General features: G+C 37.4%; 1 protein-coding gene across 1 annotated transcript in view; it reads left to right on the top strand.

Moving 5' to 3' along the window:
- The window catches only part of LOC115626685 (protein sidekick), a 123724-nt gene that overhangs the window by 58224 nt on the left and 39394 nt on the right, over positions 1-26106 (top strand). Inside the window, exon 3 of the mRNA XM_030522113.1 lies at positions 13600-13776. Within this exon, the coding sequence (XP_030377973.1) occupies positions 13600-13776 (177 nt within the window). The remainder of the gene's footprint in view (positions 1-13599; positions 13777-26106) is intronic.

Genomic DNA, 26106 nt, shown 5'->3' on the forward strand with positions numbered 1-26106 from the left:
GGACACATATCTAAAATTGTTAACATATCTATAACGTCTCCTTCTATGCGTTACAACCATGACACTAAAGTTATAATAGCCTCTGCAGAGGCATAAAAAACCAAGTTAATAAACAAACGTGGCAGAGGCGAAGGCGAAGGCAACAACAATAACAAAAACAGAAACAGAAACAACAACAGCAGTGGCATGGCCAGCAGCGGAGACAACAGCCAACAACAGACAATGACAATTGTTGGAAATTATATTAAAATAAAAGCGCAATAAACAACATAAAAGCGTAGTAAGCAGGGAACAAGAGCCGAGCGGTGGAGCTTGGAGTGTATTCGCGTCTGTGGCGGACTCTGGCCGAGGCAGTGGCCACCACTTATCTTCCTACCTACCTACCTATGTACCTGAGTACCTGTGTACCTTACCTACCCAACTGTCTTCCATATACGTATGTATGTGTTTGTCTTTGGGCGAACGGTGGTAGCAGCTTGCCCCGAGCCAGAAGAAGAATGAGAACAAGTTGCTGAGGGCAGCAAATGAAACGATGCCGACTCCACTTGTTGTTTTTGTTGTTGTTGTTGTTGTTGCAATGTCGCCCATGGCATTGCAATTGTTGTTGCTGTTGTTATTCACGCTAAGCGTGAGAGCCGCGCTAGCGCTCGTCTTTTTATTGCTAATAATTTTTTAGTGCAAAAAAAAAAAGAAGAAACAAAGAAAGAAAATAAATAAGAAAAACAGAAATAAACAAAGAGACATCCACAAAAGCACAGCAAGAAAATTGCATGACTATAAGCAACACAATAACAACAGCAACAGCAGCTGTGAGAATTTGACTAAAGATGTAGATAATAATGGGTATAAAGAAGAGTGTTCATCTGTATATACAAGTACTCGTATGTATATACTTATGTGAATATATGTATGTTGTATATACGTTCGCTGTAAAGTTGGGCAAAGCAAACCGGTTTGAGAATAATGTTTGTCCTCACCTGGCAATGGGTGCGTATACGTAACGCGCCTAAAAGGGGCAACCATGCTGAAAGCTTGGCTTGCTTAGCTTTTAGATGAACTGTTTAAGATTACGTTTAGGTGTGGATAACTCCATATAAGTAGCTAGCCTTAAGATAATTCGTTGGCTTACTTACAATATCATGTCGAAACGAGCATAGAAATATCTTGGACAGTAGCAAAAGCAAACAAAGTTCATCTAGTGTTTGAAATCAGTGCTCATTCTGTCACGTTTTATAAAGCGATCCATTTAATCAGTTGTCAACTGTTGTAAGTAAAACAGTTGCCAAATGGGCTTATTACTACTTTCTGCCACTTATTCGCCAATCGGTAGTTTTCATACTTTTACTTTTAGAGTACAACAAGTATAGACAAAGAATAGAATAATTTAAGAAATGAGAGAAGGGTATGATTTTCCTCTTCCCTTCAATAAAATATAGCACATTCAGATTATTCATGTTATATAGCAGACTCTGATGTTTCTATATATAAAAAAGTGCAGTTTAAACTGTACTGTCTGTAGTACGGCTTATACATATTCCATACAAGTAATTGAATTGAAATACAGAAGAAATCTAACACAAACGCGATGATTTCACAGCTTCTTTAAATAATTAGCACTTCGTCTGATCTTGCTGCGAGGATGAGCCCGTCTTTGTTTTGAAAATTGTACACAAACTAGACTAACATGCGACATATATGCTATACATGGGAGTACATGCTTGTTAAGATATTTATAGTCCATCCGAAGAACAACAAACAAAAAAAGGGCAATAGCCTCCGGTCTTTGCGTGTATTGACAAGCCACCGAGTCAAAGGTATAGGGAGGGACATGTGGTTAACTAGCTTGATTCTTGTTCATTAATAACAATAACTAACTAATACATATCATAAATATGAATAGGCAGCGTCAACTCACATACAAATGTGAGCAAGAGCGTAAAAATCGTTTCATGGCCAAGGCCAACAGCTAGTGGCTATTGTTCGTTTTCCCTTGTTGTTAATATTTGTTGTCGTCGGACAGCTTCTTCTTTTAAATAATTAAATATGCATAAGTCGCCCGAATAAATGTACATATATTAAGCTAAAAGAAATGGCCCAAGGGACTTACAAGTAAGTCGCAGTCGTTGACCGATTAAACGACCAACATTTCTGTCATCATCATCCGCGAGTAGCTGCAGCCACAACAGTAACATCAGCCTTAGAATTAGAATTATACACGTTGGTGGTGTACTCTTCACTTGGCTCGCGTACTTTTCAATTATATGGCTGCATTATTTGTATGGAAGCAGCAACTGAATGGTGCGCCAAGACCGACTTCAAATAGCCGATGGCACGATGGCTGGCGGCGGCGACTAAAAGTAAAATCGATAAATGTTGAACTTAAGTTTTTTGAACTTTTCTCCTTGTCATATGCATGTTGCTGCCAGCAGCTCCATGCTTGTTGTTTTTATTATTGCTGCTCCTCTTGCTCTTGCTATTGCAGTCTACATTATAAGTAAGTAGATTTTGGCAGACGACACACTCGCACAGACAGTGCAACACACTCGTACTTGCCTTGCGCCTTGGCTTTGTGCCGTGCCCTTCAACAACATCGCCATGGATTCCGACACTGTGGCTCAGCAACCAAAATATTCCCAATACGAAAACGAATGTTTACAATCGGCACATTTCTCTTGATTGTTTTTTAAATCGATTATAATTATTTGTTGATATTGAAAGACGTTTTGCTGTTCATTTCTTGTATATCCGGACAGCTTATTATTATAGAATACGAATTCGAAAATACTTTTCTTATGGGTTTCTTAAAATGTTCAGGACAGACTTTTATATTTCTAGAGCAAACAAGAATCTTAAGTAACTTTCACTAAGTATGTATGAAACAATAATAATCAGATGATTATTTGGCATACATTTTATATTCTAAACTTGGCATACAAATGTTTTTCATAGAAAAAGTTTAACCTTTTCTAAGCTTGGTTTTTCATAGTTTTAATGAAAAGAATTTTAAATAACTTTTACTAAGTATTTGTAAAATAATAATAATCTGATGATTATTTGGCATAAGCTTTATATTCTAAACTAAACACACAATTTTTTCATAGAAAAAGGTGTAACCTTTCTTAAGCTTGGCTATCCATAGTTTTGATGAAAGTGTTTGTAATAAAAGTTCACTAATAATTGAATAAGATGCTACAAATAGAATTCGTGCTGGTTGTATTGCTTAAACAAATATTTAATTGCAATATTTGCTTCAAAGGCTGTAAAAAAGGGAGAATTACACAAACAACTTGATAGTTGATTTTTTACCAACAGAAACATTTTCTTACCACTGTACATCTTGCGCTATCGTCACATGTGCCAAGAATTTCGAATGGCATTTTAATAGTTTTGCTTTCTGTTTTTGTTTTTTACGAACTGCTGCTGCTTATTGTTGTTGTGGTTCTTGTTGCTGAACTTAAGTGTTTTTATTGCAGCGTCCCTGCCACTACAATGGGCGGCCTACTTGTTTAGTCTATGAACTTTTCATCGTCATCTTGGCCCTGGGTCTGGGTCTACAGACTTATTTGTCACTAAGTATTTACATGTGCCTGGTCGATTCTTGGTTTCAGTTCCTCTCTTCTTTTTTTTTCGCTTTTTTCATTTAAGTAACAGACGTCCTCTTCCCCTACCCCCCAAATTTGTACCATTTGACTTGCCGTCCTTTGCATGCGCTTTCAAATTCGATTTGGGGTTTCCTCAAATTGGAATTTGTGGCTATCATGCAAAGCTACTGGGACATTGAAAAGTCATCTATGTGCGCCCTATTTAATTTTTTCTTTCTTACATACGAGTATCGTTGGTTTTTTTATGGCTTGCAATTTTTGGTGTTGTTGTTTACGAGCAGCCTTTGCTCATCTTGCAATCTTGCTTCTTGGCCTATTTTGTATCAATGTTGCCAGAGAGTTGACTTTAAAATGATATCAGATTGAGTTTAAATAGCTATAGTTTAATAGCTATAAATTACATTATTCACAAAGAAATTGTTTAAAATGTTTCGAATATACATAGGTGAGAATTTTCTAAAAAAAAAAAAAAGAAAAATAAGTTGGCTTTCAGTGGCAGATCCAATTGCTGATTATGATATATATATGTATAGTATATGATGAGTATATTTGACATTGTCCATTTCCCTAAATTAATGCATCTTTTCATATGCGGCTCTTGTGTGATTAGAAAATTATACTCTTGCAATGGGGGCTTATTTAAAAGTCTGTAACCCCAGGGGAAAACCATTAACCAGCCATAATGCGCCTATTTATGGCAAAATCGTGCGCCGGCGCAGTCCACGACGTGTCAGCGCATAAGTCCCAACGGATTAGTGACCAGACCACAACCCCGCCCAGCCGCTGCAACACTCGCTACACACTTAAAAATGGAGAACCCAAAAATCATTAACATAGACTTTGGAAAACACACAGCACGTTGAGTAGAGCCCTTGTTGTTGCTTCTTTCTCTAGTTAGTTGCAGACTGTGCTGAGCAGAGGCAGGGGCAGAGGTAGAGCTAGAGGTAGAGGTAGAAGAGGGGAGGTGGATGTGCGCGGCAGCACAGGAATAACGAAGAAAAAGTGGAGAGAGAGCGTGAAAGTGAAAAGTGCAATTTCTCACGTGGCGCGCGAGGCGCGGATTAAACGACGATGAACGACAACAAAAATTTATGAGACGTGCCCGGTGTGTGGGTATAGGATAAGAGCATGCGGTAAGGGTAAACGAAAGCGAAAAGAGTGGCGATGGTGGAGATGGTGCCGCTTCGGGTGGGGTTGGAGCTGGGCGGGAATGTTGAAGTTGAGAGATAAGTGTGCGTGGAGGCAGCAGCAGGATAGTTGGCATAGCTGTTGGGTCGGGCGGACGGGCGGACGGGCGGACGGGCGACGCCTGTCGTGACAAACGACAATGGCGACAGCGTCAGCTGTGCGGCATCGATGTCGTTGGCAAGGGAGGGAGGAGGTGTGCGTCGGCGGTAGGTAGAACTGGAGAAGGGACAGCGGACATGCAGTACTGCAATTGCGCTAGCTGCTTGCTACTCTTCAATGGCACTTTTCACGTTCAGTCGCAGCTCGTGGCACACAAAACACACACACACACACACGCACATGTGATGTAATTTAAAGCGTCACATGTGGTTGTTAAGTTGGCGTGGTTGGTGGTTGTCGTCGCCATCGTTGTTGTGTGTTTGTGTGTCTTGTATTTCGGTGGTGTATTATATTATGTTCGATAAATTTAAAAGACCACTCGGCCAGCTATAATTACCGTACCATGGCGGCCCACATGTTGGTGTTAGTCGTTCCCCCCGATTGTGGCCAGAGGGCGGGAAGGGTGATGGCGCTTGCTAGAGAGACTGAAAATCAACCACGACTTTTCACAATGACTTTAATGTGGCTCATTAGCATACAACGCGCTGGCTTGATGGGTCGATAGGGGCGTCGTTTAATGCAAGAAGAAGCACCAATAGTTGCGAGATAGAGAGAGAAGGGGAGGGAAGGGGGCCACTTTAGTAACTAGATGCATCAAAATACATTTCTACAATTTACCCAACTGGATTCCCTTTTTTCACATACGTATGTATGTATGTATGTACTACATCCATCACATGGCAATGCTAATCAAATTGTGCATTGTCTATTTGGAGAGCTTGGACGACCGAAAAATCAACGTCAACTGACAGATCAACAATTGGACAGATGGACAGACAGACGGACAGACAAACACTGGGGCAAATAATAGAATAAAAGAATCTTAAAGCATTGGAAAAAACTCGTATGAAAATGAAACGAAAAACGGTCCGAAAGAATGTGCCGAGGTATAAAAGTGTTGAAATTTGATTGATGTGCCGTGCGCTGCGTGCAGACAACACGAAAATTAGTTGAGAGACTCGCACCCAATGGAGCAGACGAAGAGTGGCGCACAACAGAGTGCCGGCATGAGATTAGAGTGGAAGAGTGTGTGTATATCGGTAGCAGGCTAAAGAATGCGGTGCACTTTTGTGGCGTATAGTCAGAATGATTGACGGCTAAAAAAGCTAGAGAGTTGTGCGGAGCTCTGGGTAGCGTTGGGTGGTAATTTGAATTATACTCGTACTCGTATCCACCTATCTACACAGTCATACATCTATGAGTATGTAGCGTGCATCAGCACAGTGTATAGCATTAATTAAAAGGAAATTAGAGCATTTAATTGGGATTGTTACTACGAGTAAGAAGAAACATTTCTCGCACATATTGTACTTAAATAACAACAAAATAACACCCACAACAGACATTAATTATGCATTTTTTTGAAGCACCTCTCGAAAATCATATTGGCCTTCGTTCAGTTAGCTAATCCTGCTACTACTTTAAGACCCTACTTGCATATATTTTTCCATCCAATAGCTTTTTTTTAGTTTACATAAAACTAAGTTTTTTGAGTGAAATGGTTACGCTTTTCTCAGAATTGATCGATTTGATAATTACATATGTATGTATGTAAAGTATTGCGTGTGCAAAATTTAATTTATGTAGCTAAGAAATTGCGGACAGTGTTAATTCTGTAGCGGGGTAGGGAGGGGTAAATAAATATGAAAATAAAATACCCGTAAACTCGTGTTATTCAGACCCAGTAGATTTTAAAAGGTTCATCCAGACAGACAGAGGAACGAACGAACGGACATGTCTAGATCACAATCAAATTACAGAGACATTTAATAACGTACAAATCATAGTCTAAAATATATAGTCATATTAAAAATGTAATAATAAGGTATATACATAGATTTGCTAAGCCCATAAATTGCTTAATTCTCCACTAATACCGCCAACTTAAATAATGTAATTTACATACATAGGTATATAAAGTATTGCGTGTGCAGAGTTTAGTTTATGGAGCTAAGAAATTGCGAACAGTGTTGATTCTGTAGCGGGGTAGGGAGGGGTTAATAAATATAAGAATAAAATACCCGTAAACTCGTATTATCTTGGGCAATGGGGGCCCAGCCGATTTTAAAAGGTTATCGTTCATCCAGGCAGACAGAGGAACCTACGAAAGGAAACGTCTAGATCGGTTTGCCTCTTCACAATCAAATTACAGAGACATTTAACAACGTACAAATCATAGTCTAAAATATATAGTCATATTAAAAATGTAATAATAAGGTATATACATAGATTTGCTAAGCCCATAAATTGCTTAATTCTCCACTAATACCGCCAACTTAAATAATGTAATTTACTGCATAAATTGTTGCGGAATAAAATATCAAGGGAGGTGTTTGTCAGGTATGCGTTAGAATGACGAGGAATATATAGTTATATACAAGTACAGCCATCCACACCTACACGCAAACGCACTTGTGTCATTTCTGCTTATTAAACTGTAAAATGCAAGCATATGCGTGTGCGTGCGGTAAGTGACGTCGTCGACTTTCTTACGGCCAAATTGCATGCATGCGATGACGACAACAACAACAACAACAGCAGCAAAGACAACTACTAAGCGCCACTGTCTGTGACTAACTGCTTAGGGCACTCGTCGGCATCGTTGCCTGGCTGACACAGCTATAGCCCGCCCACTGCGTCCATGTGTGTGTGAGTGTGTGTGTGTGTGTGTGACCAACTAAAAAGTATCACATTTCAATGCAGACGACATAGACGCGCAGACACATGCACATGCACGTTCACACATGTGTCTGCGTGTAAGTGCTTTATCATTAACATTAAACTGTGCTCGTAAGCAAGTGACTAAGCCTGCAACGAACTCTGCGTCACGTCTATGGCCATATCGGAGCCATAGAGATGAACAATAGTCGGACTCTGGATTTTCATATCTTTGCGATATGGCATGTTTTTTTTCTTCAGATTTCTAAAAACAATAACTTAAAGGAAAGATAATTCTACATATTTCATTCTATAGTACATCTAAAACATTTGAACTCTTTCAAACCCACTAAGAAGCCAAAGATCTCTGTTGTAATGGAAAAGAACGTTCTCTTTTTGTGAGATTGTAAAGATGCTAAATACTAAATCAATAACATTTTTATTGCTTAAATCAATATGAAAAATTTAAAACTTTAGAATAAGATGACAACTTCTTGCTTTTGTTGCTTTTTGTTAATCAGCCTTCGAATATTTTTGGTATATTTTCAACAAACCAAAAGTTGTTAGTTATTTTACGTTTTTTATTTCATAGAAGAGAAGGGTTTGGCAACCCAACTAGTAAACCCTTTTACCCTTTGGGTACAGGGTATAAAAACTTGTGTTCAAATAACTTTAAGCAGTTTCATATGCGAGCCAAGCTGCGGTTCTACATTGACTCATTTCAGATGTATTTAATGGTAAGCTAGCTCTGTTAATCTCTTTGATTAAAATCTTTTAATTGCAAATTTATTGAAGAGCTTAATAAAAGTTCAATAATTTTACGGCGGTATTAAACAAATTAACCAACAAGTGCAAACTAACTACATAATAATACTTGTACATATAAGTACCCGATGTTTTTGCCACCATTTTGTTTTTTCGCTGTTAATAAGAATGCTAAGAATTATTAGTTCTAAGCATTAATGGCAAAATAACTGTAATATCTCGCACATCTCTAGTCAAACTAGTCCATGTCCGTATCTGCTGTGCTTGCTCCTGTTTCGACTTTTGTTCTTCTGCCCGGCATTCATGCAGCTTGTTGACCAATGTGAGCATGCCACATGTTTCGCTTCGTTTTGGCATTCTTGTTAATGTGTGTGTATATATATATGTGTGTGTGTGTGTGTGTGTGTGAATGTGTGTCTTAAACAAACAGCCTTAGCAAACCACATGCACTGGCAGGACCGATACGGCCGGCTTGCACCGCACTCCCTCCCTCCGCCCATGTCATTTTCTGGTAATAAACGTCTTGTGAGCATTTTATGCATTTTGTTTGGCGTACGATTTATGTGTGCGTGTGTAAGCGTGTATGTGTGTGTATCCGCTCAAAGCTTCAATGCATAGATAGCACAGTTTTCCTTTAGCCAACAACAACAACAACATTGGCATGCAAAACCTTTCTAATTAAGCCTGAAAGTAGAAATTATAGGAGCTCGTACATATACAGTACTATGTATGTATGTACGAATATACATACATATATGTGCCTTGACTTGGCCAGTCATAATTTACGTTATCGAATGACAGTTGAGTTGTTGTTGCTGTGAAGCCATTGAGGATGCAGCAGACCGCTACGCATGCGTAAACCGCAAGACCACCACACGAGGCTACTGCCGCTTCTGATGTTACTGCCACTAATACTGTCGCAATTGGTGTTTCCTGATTTCAGATGCTTTCTTGTCATCAAGTATGTACATATACAAGAATAATAACTACGCGTGTTTTAAAACTCGTGGGCAGCAAACACAGAAACAAAACAGCACCGCTATCCTAAAGATGGCAAAATCACGCTCACGGTCGCACTTAGCTTGTTCACAAAAAATTGCAAACATTTTCAATTCCTCTGCTAATTGATATTTGTACAGAAATTAAATGTGTGTGCCTATTTAAAATATTAATAAAATGTTTATAAATATTTCAAATCTAGCTATGTATAATGTTCAACTCTTCCTCTACACAGTAGTGGTGTATTTTAAAAACATAATTATTCTCATAAAAGTTTAACAGACTTCAGACTACAAAGTTCGATTTATAATGAGAACAATTTGTCAATGTTATAAAACAAAAGGACAGTTAGAAGTATGTGTTATGACATTATTAATTATCGTAGTGAATAATTTTCAAGCGGCATAAAGCAAAGGTCCTGGCTCCCTAGGTCATGAGTTAGTTCGGTAATAAGCCGAGATATTCTGTCTAGTTTCTAAAACCGATTAGAAGATTTAAACCCTCCTATATCATGTAACTGCAAATCCACTTCTTTAATAAACTCATGAAATAAACAATTCACAGCTATGCAGTAAACGTGGGAACAAATCAAATTCCTAACCATATATAAAGAAGTAGTTTGGATTGTAATTCCATCTTAAGTGAAATATACCTTTAAAAATGAACAAACAATTTACCAACGATGTACATGTCTTTGTAAATCGAGCTTTCGAATTCATATCGATTGGTCAAAGTAATCGCCCATGCTTTCAACCCTTCTCTCCCATATTGGTAGCATCGGAAATGTTCTTAAATATAACATATTAAGAGTTACCAGTTCAAACCCTTTCGCTCACGATCACATCGCACGCTCCACTTAACCACTCTTGCCTTGTCCTGTCCTGCCCCTGCTAACCCCTCTTAACAATTTAACGCTTGCTTTGCTTGACGCTAGTCGAGCGAAGTTGACTGCTTCGTTGCTTGGTTGTTGCTGCAATTGTTATTGTTGCCCGAATGTCTCCCCTGCCCAGGGCGCGATTTCATGCTTAGTTACCACGCACCATACACACACACACACACACACACACGCACAACGATGTGGCCATGACAACAGAACACGGACAAAGACCGACTTGATAGCAGATTTCAGCCCCTGCCCCACACCATATATTGTTGTTAGTTGTGGCATTAATTGATTGCACAAATCGCGATTCTGCGACCTTGCCCACAAAACTCAGTCATGCATGTTAGCAATTAAGCTTTTTGGCCAAACTGTGAATGCATTTTCGCATACATGTTTATTTATTTTTTTTAATTATTTTGCATACATACATACGAGTATTTGTAGTAATTGCGTGTGTATCGCTGGTTATAGGTATTCCTGTAAATAAATATTACCCGCACTTCCTATCTTCGAAGCAGTGAAAAAAACAACGTTTCTAATATGGCCCTCAGTGCTGTCTGCGTTTCGGTTCGAATCTCCACAATCGAGTCACGGAACTAAATTAGTGTTGACTGGTGTTGACTGATCCATTGAGCATTTAATTTAATTTGCTAGACGTGTTTTTCATCAGTTCATGTTCTTCGTCGTCTTGGATGTGGTTCATCTAAAACGCTTTTTCGACCGTCCTCAAATATAATATGTCAAATAATATATATGAATAGTCTGTTTATCGAAAGCCTTTTTTAACATTCTTAACATTTCGGATGCAGAAACTCGAAACTTTCACAAAATTTAACTTCTTCATTGAATAATTTTGGGCATTAAAAAATCATTCATTCACTTTGTGATTTAGTTGTTTACAATTTTAAAGCAACTCCCATATAGGGGTAGGGAAAATAAATTGATTTCACATGAGGAACGTTTGTTTTCGAAACTTTCGATTACAAATTTTGGCGTAGCTATGGAAACCGCACAAAGCCATGCGTCCTACCCTTTTGATACGGATTTCTTTCAAACTTTCTTCTTTCTAATCTTGTTTTTTATTGGAATGATATAGAACATATAAAAGGGCAGAACTTATTAGTACATGTTTGTCCTTAAGAACTGAGTTTGAAATTAATTTTAGAGAGTAGAAATACTAAATTGATTACATGTGAGAATTTATAGAACGTTAGTTTTCATTACTTTCGCATATGAATGGGGTAGCCATTTATATGCGTGGTATGTGAGACAACTCCAGATTTTGAAATTTTCTCCTTTCCATTTGGCTTCTTTAATGTATGATATGGGTGCTTTCTATAAATCTTTAAACAATTACAAACAAGTCCAAAACGTTGCATTACGTTACGTTTCGCAGTTATTTTTAAAACCGACTAGCCGAATTTGTATATCAATACAAATACTACAAGTATTTATTTATTTACATCGTAGTTTTCTTTAAAAAGCCGCCCAATTTGAACACTTGGCCACAATATTGCATGTTACGGAAAAAAAAAAAAAAATGCCATGCACCAAAATATATAGAGTTCTCCCCACCAACCCAATGCCCTCCCCCGCCCAACCACACTACTATTCAACCAAAAACGTGGAAAATATTTGAGCGTGTTTGCGTTGAAAATGAATTTATAATCCTAGAATCGGGTCAGCGAAACACACACATATCAACATACACACTATAGTATAAATATATATATATGTACTACAATATTTTCATGTAGAATGTTCGTTCATTGAAATGAAACAGCGACAACTAGCAACAATTTGTTGTACATATCAGTAGTTGTTGCTTATATTATTGCTGGTGCTATAATTGTTATTGTTGCCACATGAATTTATCATGCACAAATTTGCAATTGCAACAATACGTTCTTGTCCTTGTAATTGATGTTCTTGTTGTAAATTTGGCTGTCATGTTTTTGCTTTAACGAGATATCAAATAAAACAAACAAAATAAATACCAAACTCTACATACGAGTACATATGCTAGTTTACATTGCAGACATATACATTTCGATTCTTTCCATTTTTCATTTATTATAGAATTAGTGCATTAGATACTCTTATTATGAAAAAATACGTTCAGCAAATTTAAATGTCGGTTAAATGGATAGAATCTTTTTCCTTTCTATGTCCGTACTAAATGCTTTTAACACATGAAAGATGTGAGCATTTTTATTGATAAATAAATGTAATACTATACGTAGTTGTCATTGCCGACATATACATTTCGTTTCATTCGATTTTTCATTTATTATAGAACTGGATGGACTCCTTCTCCTTACTATGTATGCTCGTACTAAATGCTTTTAACACATGAAAGAAGTGAGCATTTTCGGTAATGCGGAAAATTGCACGCAAAATGTAAAGCCATTGTTTTATGAAATTTGACACAAATTCAGCCAATAAGTCATATCAGATATCAATTAAATGTACAACAGATAATGCAATTGTTTGAATAATTGTACTTTAAATTCATCATAGACTTATAACTATTTTGGAAGCAAGCATCATTTTTGACGAGATTGTCTTTATAATTCTAGCTATAGAGGGTACTTATAAATCAGTTTTGACTTAAGAGCAGCTTTTAAGCAACCTTTTTCGGACTTTGGAGAATCTGGATAGTGGTTCTGGTTTTTCTAGCTTTCTGACATCCTTGCGTTCATACGTTCAAATGGACGGGCAGATGTCTTGTCATACTGATCAAAAATATATATTCTTTTTGGAGTCTGCAGTCTGGGTTGTGCAGCTCTTACACTTTGGGTACAATATCTTGTCGCAATAACAAGGGTGCATGTCCTTAGGGTGCATGGGGTACATAAAATTTAATCTCAAAATTGTGGCGACAATAAATAAAAATATGCGCCATCTCTGGAGGTGCATGGGGAAGCAATAGTCCCTCGATGTCAAATCTCATTATTAATAATTAATTTGTGATAAATAATCGAACATCCAGCATTTGTATTGCCAAAGAAAGGAATAATTCAAAATACGAAATTAATTTATTTAAAAAAAAGGGAAAATATTGCGATGCTTTCCCGGCAGGGTCCAAACTATACATGTAATAAATACGAAATTAAATTGATAGCTTTGAATAAAATGTTCAAAGCCTACTTAGATAAATCCAACAAGTTATTAATATGTTCAGAATGCTTAACTGAACCACCCCGGGTCAAGGTTAATTTTTTTTTTTTTACTTGCTTCATTTTATATTTGTATCCATACGATCCTTTATCTGCTTTTTGAGCATACACATACACATATGGATATTTGGCTAATCATCAATTTAATTTTTTATTCTCATTACAGACGCTGTTCCGCAGCTACAACAGCATCATCTACCGCCCCAACAACAACAACAGCAGCAGCAACAGCAACGACAACAGCAGCAACAACTACAAGCTCCACGTTTTATAACACATCCCTCATCAGCAGGCCCTATTGTTAACGAAGGACGCACGAAAATTTTAGAATGTTGTGCACTGGGTAAGTACACTCGTCAGTCCTAGCAGATATGCAGAAGGCAGAAGTAGTGTTGAGCTTTATACTATACTTGTCCTTCAAAATAACTGACAGCTACCGTGGTTGGTGGCTACACCTGTATACTCATATACATACATATGTACATGGTTCATAATCGTATATGGGTGAACTCCCGTACTACTTATGTACATAGTATGTGTCGCAGTGAAGCCAAGCGTCCTGTAAAACGAAACCATAAACGAAAACACTTTCTTTTTCACTTTTTTTTTTTTGAATACTCTACTCTTCGCCTCTGCTTTTGTTTGCCAAAGATAATGAAGTAGAAAAACAATAACTTTTATGGGGCTTCCTGCTTCTTAAGTTTTTTGCGAGTCAAGTCCCACACCTACAGACGCCTACACATGACCATGAAGGCGATGGCGCGGCGCTGGAAACAACGTTAAGCCTTTGAGCCGTTTTGCAGAGCGTGTGTGTGTGGGTGTGTGTATGTGGGTGTGTGTGCGTTTGTATATGACAGGTCTGTCGCGCAACACTTAAGGGCGTGTCCAGACATCGTTGAGTAGTTACGAGCCGTGCAGAGCATTCAGTCAGTCGTTACTGAGCGCACAGGTAATGTTCCTTGCCATCATCGCCGCACAGTAGTTAATTTTAAGTTAAGAATTTTAAAGAATACTTAGGATTGTGAAGACCATCGCTGTATTTATTAAATCCAATCAGTACAAATAAAGGATTCAGGCAGAAAGATAGGAAATCGTAAATTCTATAAAAGATCAATTGATAGACAAATGGTTTCGACCTGGCATTCAAACGTAAATTTCAAGATACAGATCGTTCAACTTATTTATTTATTTATTTATCGTTCCCATATCGGTTATTTTTTCAGTATTTAACATAGTTTTGTGCGGAAGAGATGCTTTCTTACTTCGGTTGTTCACAGGATGTCTTAAAACTCTGAACAGTCTAAATAAAGTAAGCGATGGAAGCAGTACTCAACGAACAGAAGCGATGTTAGGACTTAATAGGAAGTTTCAAAATTACAGCTTGAGTTTTATTTTTGATGAAAAAAAATAAAACTCAAAGCATAATCATTATTTTATAAGTTTTATTGTTTCACTCATCAATAATGATTATTGGTTCATTTTAAAAGCAAAACTGAAAATTAATCATTAAATTGTGAGCGAATTAAGTGAATTAAAAAATAATCATTATTTTTAGTAATACTTATAATGATTACAGTCCCTGCTTCTTATGTCAAATGCGATCAGATGGAATGGTATTAGAGGGTTGTTATATAAATGAAAAAATATTTCTTTTAACAACATTTAATCCGCCTCTGCAACTCTAATTTAGGCAGCTCAACCAAATTATTAAACATATAGAGGCTAAGTAGTATGTATTTGGTTTAATTAACTCAAAATATCAAAAATAAAATTAATCTTATCTGCGAACCTGTCCATTGGTGAAGTCAATTATTATTAATTATCAATTATTATTAATTATCAATTATTATTAATTATCAATTATTATTTGTTTCGACTGGAATAAGTAATTATGCCCACTGTGCGCCACCTCGACGAGTCGTTATCTCCGCCGACATATGCTTTTCGCCTGCAACCTTTTCAGTTTGGTACGGAGTGGCGTTCTCGTAACTGCCGCTCAGCTTGGACATTGTCAAGTATCAGTTTCATATTGTTTGTTGGCCCAAAAATGTTACGAGAATGGTTGCCAGTCTGCCTGCTGTGCCGGCTACTAACTGCTGATGTTGCTGCCACTGCTACTGCTGCTGCTGCTGCAGCTACTGGTTGTGGTGACTGGCAACTGCGTACAATAAGCATTCCTGGTTGCGGCCTCCGCCAGTTATGCTTTCGCCAATTCGTTGGGCAGACAGACAGTCAGCCCAGGCCTCAAGACATTTTATGTGCACGGCTATATGTTGATGGCGACGGGCATTTGAGGTACTCCTGTTACTTCCTGCCATGTGTGTGTGTGTGTGTGTGTGTGTGTTTGCGCGTGGCTGATTTCGGTTGTTGCTCGCTTTGGCCGTAGGATTTACAAAATGGTTTCAATTAACTACAAACGTGCCAGCCCAGCTCAACCCATCCCATCCCAGCCCATCGCATCCACCGATCGATTGCCCATTGCACATTGCCACTTGCTTTGGAAATGCGGCCTATTAAATTTCAATGCAACATAATTAATAAACAAATAACAACATAAATAAATACCCATTGAGACTGAATGAATGAAATACATACATTGTTAACACAATGCGTATTCAACTGAACAATCATAAAAAATTAAATGTAATTAAACAAAAACAAAATCAATATTTCACACACAATGCGCATTCAACTGACTAACCAATGATTAAAAAAAGGATATATTTAAAATCAATATTTGACGAACTATACGCTTATTTAAACTGAGCTAAATGAATTCAACATCACAACATAAATACTATTAGTGATGCCATTTAATTATGCAAAAGCTCTTAACAGACCGACCAGAAAACTGTATTTTGAAAAAAGCAAATCATTTAAACACCAGTCGATTGCCAGCTGAATGCCCGCCCTTGCTATCCTTACACCTCCCAGGTAGCCAGTGGACGCCAACCAACTGTTTTCATTTAATGTACGAGTATATTTTTAAAAAATAATGTTCAATCAATAATAAAAATAAACTGTCCTTCCACTTAAACCTTCAACCAAACTTAATTTAAAACCTTTTATTTGAGTATCGTGCCAATAATTCTGAGGACTACACCTTACACCTAGACTATTGGGAACTGAATTATTCTTGCTTTCAGTCTGCAATCATCAGTTTCTAGCCAAGTTCCTATACAGTCAGAGTTCTTGAGTTCCAAGGATCTCTTGAGCCATTTCCCAATGTCACAAAATGCGTTAAAATATTGCCTAAAAAACAAACAAACTATAAATAAATAAATAATAAATACAGCATTGTTACTGCATTTATTGACTTTCCGATTTTCATGGCATTACTCGTATTATAATGCTTGTAATATGTAGCAGACAAGCTGGCGCCAATTATGGCAACAGCATCAGCTGTCGTTCATGTTGCATGTACGTTGAGTGACAAACAGGAAAGCGGGAAGGCACACACACACACACACACATAGCTAGCCACTTTAACATTAAGGCAGCCACTCGGTCCAATGTCTGTGCGGGTAGTTGGTTGCGTGTGGTCTCGGCCATTTTATAATTGATTTGCCTTTTCATGGCGGCCATCGCGTTTGACTTTATTTTTTTGTCAGCTGCGCGTTCATATTATATTCATACACATACTTATATGCAAACATATACATACATATGTATATAGTATATGTACATAGTAAAGGTATGTGTAGATAGACAAGCGCATACCTAAAGCAACAGCTATGGCCAACATGCACTTTGCATAAGCTGAAAACGATGGCATCTAAGCCAAAAACAAAAACAGAAGCGAACAAAAATGCCGCAGCCGTGGAAAAAATGCAAATCTTTTTAGCTGCTCTTTGGCGCGCGTTTCTGTTGTTGTTGTTTTTGTTGCTATTACTTTTGATGTTGCACATACCACGCGGTCGTTGATGCTCCACACGCACTCAGTCACTTTGGCGCTTTTAGCTGTCAACACTCACATGCCTACACTTGAAGAAAAAACTGGCCAAGAATGCTATCCGAAATTCTCTCTACCAATTTGAATATTTTTTCGAATTTTAATTTTGATGACGTTAGGTATTTATGCAGGCATGCTAGTTGCGATCTATATAGATAATACAGATATCCAGATTCTTTACATTAGACAACAAAATTTCATTTTGGCTTTGGGGCTGTTCAACATACATCCTCTCTAAAATTCAAATTAACGTTTGAAATGTAAATTAAATCCAATTTTAATTTTAATGTTTGTTGATGAATGATTTCCGACGTTAGGTATTTATGCAGGCATGCCGGTTGGCTTGGCTCCGATCTATTTAGATCCTAAATATGTCCAGATGCCTAACTAAGGCAAAAAATGTTCTTTTTTGCTTTGGGGCTGGTCAATATTTCTCTATAAAATTCGAATTAACGTTTGAAATGTTAATTCAATCCAATCTAGCCAGCCTCCAAATATTTCTTGGTATTTAATCGTTATTTTTTCAAGTGTACAAACACTACTGCTTGTTGACTGATTTAGCTCTTGGTTTTTTGCGTTCAAAGTCATTCTCAGTAGTAGTTGTTGCTGTTGTTATCGTTGGCAGCAAATTCATATGCCCACTGTCGCACCTTACTCTTCTAAGTCCCATCGCCCCACTTATCCACCTCTGCCTTCTACAGTTTTCTTTTTCTTTCTTTTTTTTTACCATTTTCGCTCGGATGCTGCTTCTGCTGCTGATTTTTTTGTGCGCCTTCGCGAACGCGTGCAAAACAAGTTTTGTGGCTTCCTTGCATTTCTCTTACAACAATGGCGGAAACAGCAGCAACAGCAACAACAACAACAACAACAATAATAACAAAATAAAGCTAGAGCAGCATGTTGTTGAATTGTTTTGAGTCAAGCTAGGAAAATGTGAAATGCAATGAGGCTACGTTGACGGCGACTGTGGCAGCTACTGAGGCTGCGGCTTCGGCTGCGACTGCAACGGCGTCTCAAATGTAGCGCATTCACTTGCAACAAAGACTTTTAGTGCTCAACAAACACAAAAGCCTGCAACGAGGCAAGCAAAAGCAACAGCAAGAGAAAGAAGCAGCATCAGCAGTTGTTGCAGGGAAGCCCAAAGAAATATACGCACAACACAAACACATTCACACACCCAAACAACACACAGGCATTTACATTCACACAGATCTTGCTTTTCTTTTTCAAACGTAAACAAAAACAAAGACGCAAGTAAAAAATTACATCTATAGTATATACTATATACTTGTATAGTACTAAACTATTGTTTTTCTTGTTGGATGAACAAAAGTCTCCCTCCCTTTTTATGGCACAATGCAAGCTGACTGTCGCTTGCTGTTGCCTCTCCTGGTCGTTGTTTTTGGTTCTTCCTTCCCTCAAGCAGCTCCCGACAACATGATGACAAGCTATCAATTGATCGGGCAGCATAAAAATGTTGTAAATAAACTAGAAGAGAGCAGGGAAGCAGAATGTAAGCAGCAAGTTATTTGGGGCAACCCCACATTGTGGAAGACGCGCGGACAGAGAAAACTGATTTCCCTCTACATGCTAATTATTTTATCACTACATTGTTTTAAAACAATTAGCGCCATAACTCAAATTATTTTAATCGCCATATTCAGTAAAGAATTCAATTAGTTGGCCCTAAATGGAGCACTGTCTGAGCAGTATGTTCAGCCATTATGGTAGTGCTAAAATGTTCTTCTTTAATTATAAAAAAAATGATTGATTGAGATTTTTGAAGAGTATAAACAAAAGATTTTTAAAGTAAATTAAATTACATGTTAACACAGAACTATTTTAATTAAAATAGAAGGAAAAAAATATAAACAAATATACAAAAAAAAAAAAACGGAAACAAATAAATTTCATAATAATAATATAATAATAATTTTCATATAATTTCATATATGTAATTATTAAGTCTAATATTAAAATATAAAATAATGTGTTCATCAACAAGTAGCAAATCATTTTAAACAATAGTAAATAGAATTGCAAAAAAATTGGAAAAATATACAAAAACAATAAAGTTAAAATGACCATAAATTTTATTATTAAATAAATTGAAATGCTATTTCTTAATGTATAAATTATAAGAGTTATCATATGTTTATAATAGTCGGTACATATTTCAGATTACAGCTAGAGCCTTTCTGATTTCAGTTAAGATATTTTAAAGGAAATAGCATAAGCTGCTGGATAAAGATTATTGTCTATCCCAGTAGTGACAAAGTTTATGGGAAATGATTTGGCGATATAAGTAAGCCGTCGGCAATTAAAACTAGTTTGAAACTCCGAGAAGTTAAAAAAATATGAATTTGATGAATCAGGTATCATCTGAAGCTTATTGATCGCATTAGGTCTGTTAAGGAATCTCAACCCTAAGAAACATATTTGTGTTCTAAGTGCATACTATACAAGTATATTGAATGCCATGTCTGATTGTTTGAATAATCCTCTGTAGAAACCATTATTTTTTGTGCAGTACTGCATTCCATAGTTGAGTGTACATTTTATCTTGAACTCGTCTTTCTTTTTTTTTTGGCTTGTCCTAATTTCTTGATTTATGGCTCATTATATTTTCGTACAAGGAATCACACTTAGGTTTCCTAGATTTTAATTTTCGTCTTCAGTCCCCTTTATGTGCCATGCTGGCAGAAGTTGCCACTTCCTATGCATCGCCAAGTTGGTTTTTCTTGCTTTCTTTTTTTCAGCATTTTAACCAAAAGCGACGCCACTACGATGGTAGCTTCGCGCACAACTCTTGCACTTACAAGCGCACACAGATAGCGGTTGAGAAGTGTTGAGGAGGCAAGGACAAAGCGTAAACAATAGAAATGCATAAAAGTGAAATGTGCTGCTGGTTGCTGGTAGAGCAGAAACAGAAGCAGAAACAACAGTGACAGCGACAGTAAGCAAGTAGTATTAGGAAAACAAAGCAAGTAGCGCACACGCGATACTAGAAAACAAGAAGCGCAAAAGCCTTTTAGGCATATTTAAAGTTTACTTAAATTCGAGTGCAGTGCCTCAACAAAACAACAACAACAACTAGAACAACAATAGGACACGCACGTCTATAAGCAAAAATTGCCTAGTGCAAGGGAAGTGTGTCGGCTAGAGAAAAGAAGAGGTGCAAGAAACAGGAGAGGGGTCTGTGTGTGTGTGTGTGTGTGAGACTTTATGCTCTGTGGCTTGTTGTTTTCATTGCAGGACTTAAGGGCAACAGAGAGGTGTTGAAGGAGATGGCGATGGAGGCGACGACAACAGCATCGCATTGCATTGCATAATTTAGCAAACATGTGCCAGAGTTGCCACGCAGACAAACAAATAAAGTAAAACTATAACATACCACTAGGCGCAACACCAGTAACAGCAACAACAGCAGTTGTCCAAAAACTAAACTCAAATAAAAGCAACAGCAGCTGAATAAGAAGAGGAATTGAAAGAAACAGCGCCAGCAGCAGCAACAGAAACAGTAACAACAACAACAACAGCAAGAACAACAACAAGAACACAAAAATTGCAAATAAAAAGCAAACTTGCAACTGGCAAAAGAAAAAACTATAAAAACAATTTTATGGCCTAGCCACTTGTGTGTATTGCGTTATATATGTATATATGTACATATGTGTGTGTGTGTGTGCGTTTCACTTTACACGTGAGGACACTAAAACCGCATAAATATTTGCACGTTGACTGCCGCCGTTTGGCCCAAACTCAAAATCGATGACACTACATACTCGTAGAGATAAAAAAGATGGGAGCCTCCGAAGAAGACAGCAAGTGAGAGGGAGATAGGGCGAGAGTCAGAGCAAGACAGAAAGGAAGCAGCAACTGAGGTAAATGCCCAGCTCAGGTTTCGAAATGCGCTTCGCCCCTTTTATAGCATAGTAAAAACAGAAAATATTAATACAACAACAAGACAAAATAAAAATAAAAACAGAACACCAGATACTCGTTGTTGATAGTTAAACGCAGTCGACTTTTGAGGAGCCCTGCACCATAATACACTGCTTGTCAATGATGGTCTGATTGATATTTTAGTGTTTAGCTTTACAACTGCATTAAAATAGCAAGTGTTAGCCAATACGTTGCTTTCTCTGAATGGTGTTTAAATTTTAATAGAATTATGAGGCTTCGTCATTAGATTAAATGCGATCAATAAGTACTATGGATAGATTTCCTTTGATCTTTGTCACTACTTCGCTGGACAATAATCGTTATCCAGCAGCGTAGGCTATCCACAATATTTATTTATTTATTCATTTATTTAGTAAATCAACAATAGTTCTGTCGATACATTCCATTATAACTATTAAAGTATATTTTACAATTTTATATACTTATATTAAAAAAAACAAATTCAAATGATGATATGACTTAATATACCATTATAATCTAAACTTAAAAGAGAAGAAAGCCTAAGAAAAAGCTGTGCAATAAGGTCTATTAATTAATTAATATATCTTTTACAATATCTTAGCTGAAATCAGATCAGCTCTAACTGCTTTAAACTATATTCTCAACTATCGAACAATCATTCTAGATACTTCCAACATATGCTAGCTCTATTATTGTACAGTAAAATAAAAATGTTCAAAGAAATCGCTGCACAATGGACTTTTTACGTAATTCCCTTTTGCTTGCATCGAACGACATCAATAACTTATTTTTGCATTCTCCGAAATGCACATTTATTCAAGAGATTCCCATCTCTTCCGCCTTCGAAGGTGAAGACAGAAAGTGAGAGCGTATGAGAAAGTATGAAAATATCGGGCAAAGAAGACGTCACACAACAAAAAAAAAAAACCGAAAACCAATATAAAACCTAATGTATGGAAGCAAATATCCATCGGTAGAGACGAATTTCACATATTTTGCTTGTGTAGCCCCTAAAGGATAAAGCGAATAAGTTTTCAATGCTACATACTACATAGTACATGACCACAAACCTTGTATTTTCTTGGTAGCATATAAAAAAATGCAATTAAGTGAAAAAAAACAGAGGAGAGGGATTTTAAAGTGGAGAGCCAACAAAAATCATACACAATGTATGCCGCCTGCGGTTAGCAAACATAACGAACCTGCTAACCTAACTGACCAACTGATAGGATGCTGGCAAATGCCAAGTGCAGTTCGACTGTTACCGTTGCTGCTGCTGCTGTTGTTTTTGCAGTTGTTGTTGTTGCTCGGAATTTTCGGGCACTTCAGCTTAGCAACTGAACTGAATACATACATACATACATCATTCCTCACACCGTATACTCGTGTATACTTACTTTTTTCACTTCACTTGCCATTATATGACTGCCTCAATATGTGATTGAGCGACAGACTAAATGATTGACTGATTGATTGGCTGCTTGGTGCATGACTGACGCCCAGTTAGTGCAGCATTAGGCAGATGTCCTGCATTTGACAAATCCCATAGAGTTATGTATTTTGATTCTTTTTACACTTTAAACATTTGGATTTTCCGACTCTTTATTCCATCACTAAATATTTAATTTGCTGCTGAACAAAAAACCATTTATTCATGCAGTTCGTTAAATCTGCAAAGGGTGAGCAAATCTCATATTTGAAAAGGACATTAAATGAAATTTCATGATTAAATTAATTTATGGGAAAACAAATTTAATTAAATTGGAAATTAATGAATATTGAATCAAACCTTTCAATCCATTTTTTTTCAAAACGAATCAACGAATTCCACACTGTTAAGGGAAAATCGAAGGAATTAAGCATAAACAGATGGAATTGCTAAACTGCACATTCTTTAGTTGAATATGTGATGAATTATTTACAATAAATTGCGTCCGCTCTTTTAAACATAATAAATAGATATGGCGAAGTCAATTTTATTTGTATTATTATTACTTTTTAATAATTCAACCCAAAACAGGGTGTTGACTGACAAATAAATGAATAGCAAAAGCTAAAAACATAATTTGATTTACAAACCGATGAAAATAACTAGAATGGAATGCAACAATCTAGGGGGCCCGCCGCTTTAATACCCTTTAACACCCATTTTCACAAACAAACACAAATTATGCCAAATATTTTGTGAATTAATTATTTTTAAATGAAACCAATTAAATGAAACTATACGTACGCACGTAAATATATGTTAATGTACAGCTTCAAAAGCACACATTTATATCGTATATACTGTATATATGTGTATATGCATGTGCAATACAGAGCTCAGCCAAAGCAGCAACAACAACAGCTGCGGGCAGAGATTACTTTTATGGCTACACAATTCTTAACAATTGATATGAAATACACGAACACATACGCACTAACCGGAGATGTAGTTTTTAAATTTGATTGAAATTCCAAGAATTACGGCAGCAATGGTCATTAATTTTTTTTTTAATATGGCGGTTGGAATTCTCAAATTCTGCGAACAATCTTGGCAAAGAAAAGGTTGCTTAAGTTGCTTTAATTATTCAGTTGTTAAAATGTACAAATATTGCGTTATTTTAGCTTCCTTTTGATATCCTTTAGACCTCAACAAAATGTAGAATTTAAAAAAATATATAATTTTGTCACCCACATTCCAACTGCCTCTATCATTTGTGTAGATTTTAAATGGTCAATGCCAAATAATCGAAGTTCTTTAAAGTACAAAATTCACCCAACCACAAATTTTGCTTAAATTTTATGTGAGTGCTATTGGAGAAATTTTGACAATTATTTTTACACTTTCTTAGACGTTGACAAACTTAACAGAATAACTGCCTGCCTGTCTATCCGACTGACTGAATGACTGCCTGACTTACTTCCTCAAGTGGCTGCTTCTCATTTTGCTGTTGCCTTAGAGCAACATTTTAACAGGCGTTTTTTTGTTGTTGTTGTTGTATTGTGTCAATGTGAAAAGTGATGAGAGTAAAATGTGTAGCATACATTTTGGGGCGTCAAGTTCTTATTTTTGAGTTGTTTGTCGTTTTTCAAATCGACATTACAGGCTTTCTGTTTTGTTTTGGTCACGGCTATTACTATTTTGCTGGCCTGAATGATTTGTAGGCCTATTGGCTTAAAGGATTTGTCAGTTTAGTTAAAAACTCATTTCTGCACACACACACACACACACACACACACATGAATGGCTATTTGGCCTGCTTATTGAGCTTTCACATCGATTTTGCGCTGACACATATCGCCTGAGTACATTTTTGTGCATTTGCTTTTATTCGGCTTTCGTTCTGGTCAGAAGGGTGTGCGTGTGTGTGTGTGTGTGTGCCTTACGATTCCCCAAATTGTAATTTTATAGCAGCATCATTGCCCAAATGCTCAAATATACTTTTAGCTTGCTTAGCCGTTCACAACTTTTGCCACTTGAAACTTTTGCCTTGCTGCGCGAGCTGCGCTTCACTTCTCCACGCTCAATTCGATTTGGCTGTTGCTTGAAGCAGCTCTACTATATATAGCTATAGTTATACGCGTCGCCTTCGTGTATTAAATTCAATTGCATTTTCTCCAAAAAATAGTACAAAATGAAGAAGAAGAAGAAGACGAAGAATACGAAAATAAATGAGACAGTTGCCCATTCTTGGCAATTCATTCAGCTCTTTCAGCCTCTGCTCATGTCCATCAGTTACGTATATTTTTAAATCGTGCTAAAGCTGCAACTTCCAGTTGGCCCAAACGTTGACTGCCACTGTGTCTGCCTATCTGTCTGTAATTCTCTCTATCTGTCGGCTTGTCTGCCCATCTGCTTTTCTGTTTGCTTGCATATACAGACATATACATACATACATATATAGACGTGTGTATGTATGTGTGTGCATGTGTGTGCGAGTGTCTGTTTAATGGCGGCAGCAAGTGAGCCTCTTCCGCAGGCACTCACCAACTGCTGCCATCACCTTTTGGCCATCCCTAAGTTGCTGCTGCTGCTGCTGTTGCTGCTGCTGTTCCTGCCTGCCACCATTCAGTCAGTAATTCAGTCGTCTGCCGTTTGCCGTCTGTCGCATCCTGTTGCGCTTCCTGGAGCTTGTCTGGGCTTTGCGCAGCAACAGCAAAAAGGAATGGAAAAAAAATGTTGCATGCATCTGCGGATAAATTCAACCTGTTCGCTCTAGCTTTAGCATTTTGGTGTTCTAAGTTAGGTAAATCGCATATTTTATTCATAGTTTCATTTAGTTGCTGCCATCGGTTATCCACTGCTACTGCCACGCCCTCTCCCCTTCACACCGCATCAGCCCACCCCACCACATGTAATTTTTGTTTAGCAATTGCAATTGCAATTTCATTTCAACAGCAACAACTTTGCAAATGCCATTACGTCAAAGTGCAAACGCTGTTTCCACTGCCGTTGCCATTGCTGCTGCTGTTGTTGTTGTTGTTGTTGCTGCTGCTTAGCCTGCCCTGAATCCTGCCCATTGGCCATAGATAAATAAACTTTAATTTAAATACTTTTTGCACAGTCGCTCGGTTGGTCGGCCACAAATCGAAATCAAAACGCCGACGTCTAACGAAATAAAAACGTCGTTTATTTAAGTCTCGTCTATTGAGGCGTCTACCCTCATACCCCCCTCACCACTCACCAATCTCTCCACCACTGCCACTGCCTGCCACCCCAAATGTCGATCGTTTTTTGCAAATTGTGTGCCAAATCGAGTAGGACGAAGCTGATGGTGCTGGTACTGGTGCTGGTCCCTCGATATGCAA

This window comes from Scaptodrosophila lebanonensis, unplaced genomic scaffold, assembly GCF_003285725.1.
Source record: "Scaptodrosophila lebanonensis strain 11010-0011.00,11010-0021.00 unplaced genomic scaffold, SlebRS2 tig00000089-arrow-pilon, whole genome shotgun sequence".
Classification (NCBI taxonomy): Eukaryota; Metazoa; Arthropoda; class Insecta; order Diptera; family Drosophilidae; genus Scaptodrosophila; species Scaptodrosophila lebanonensis.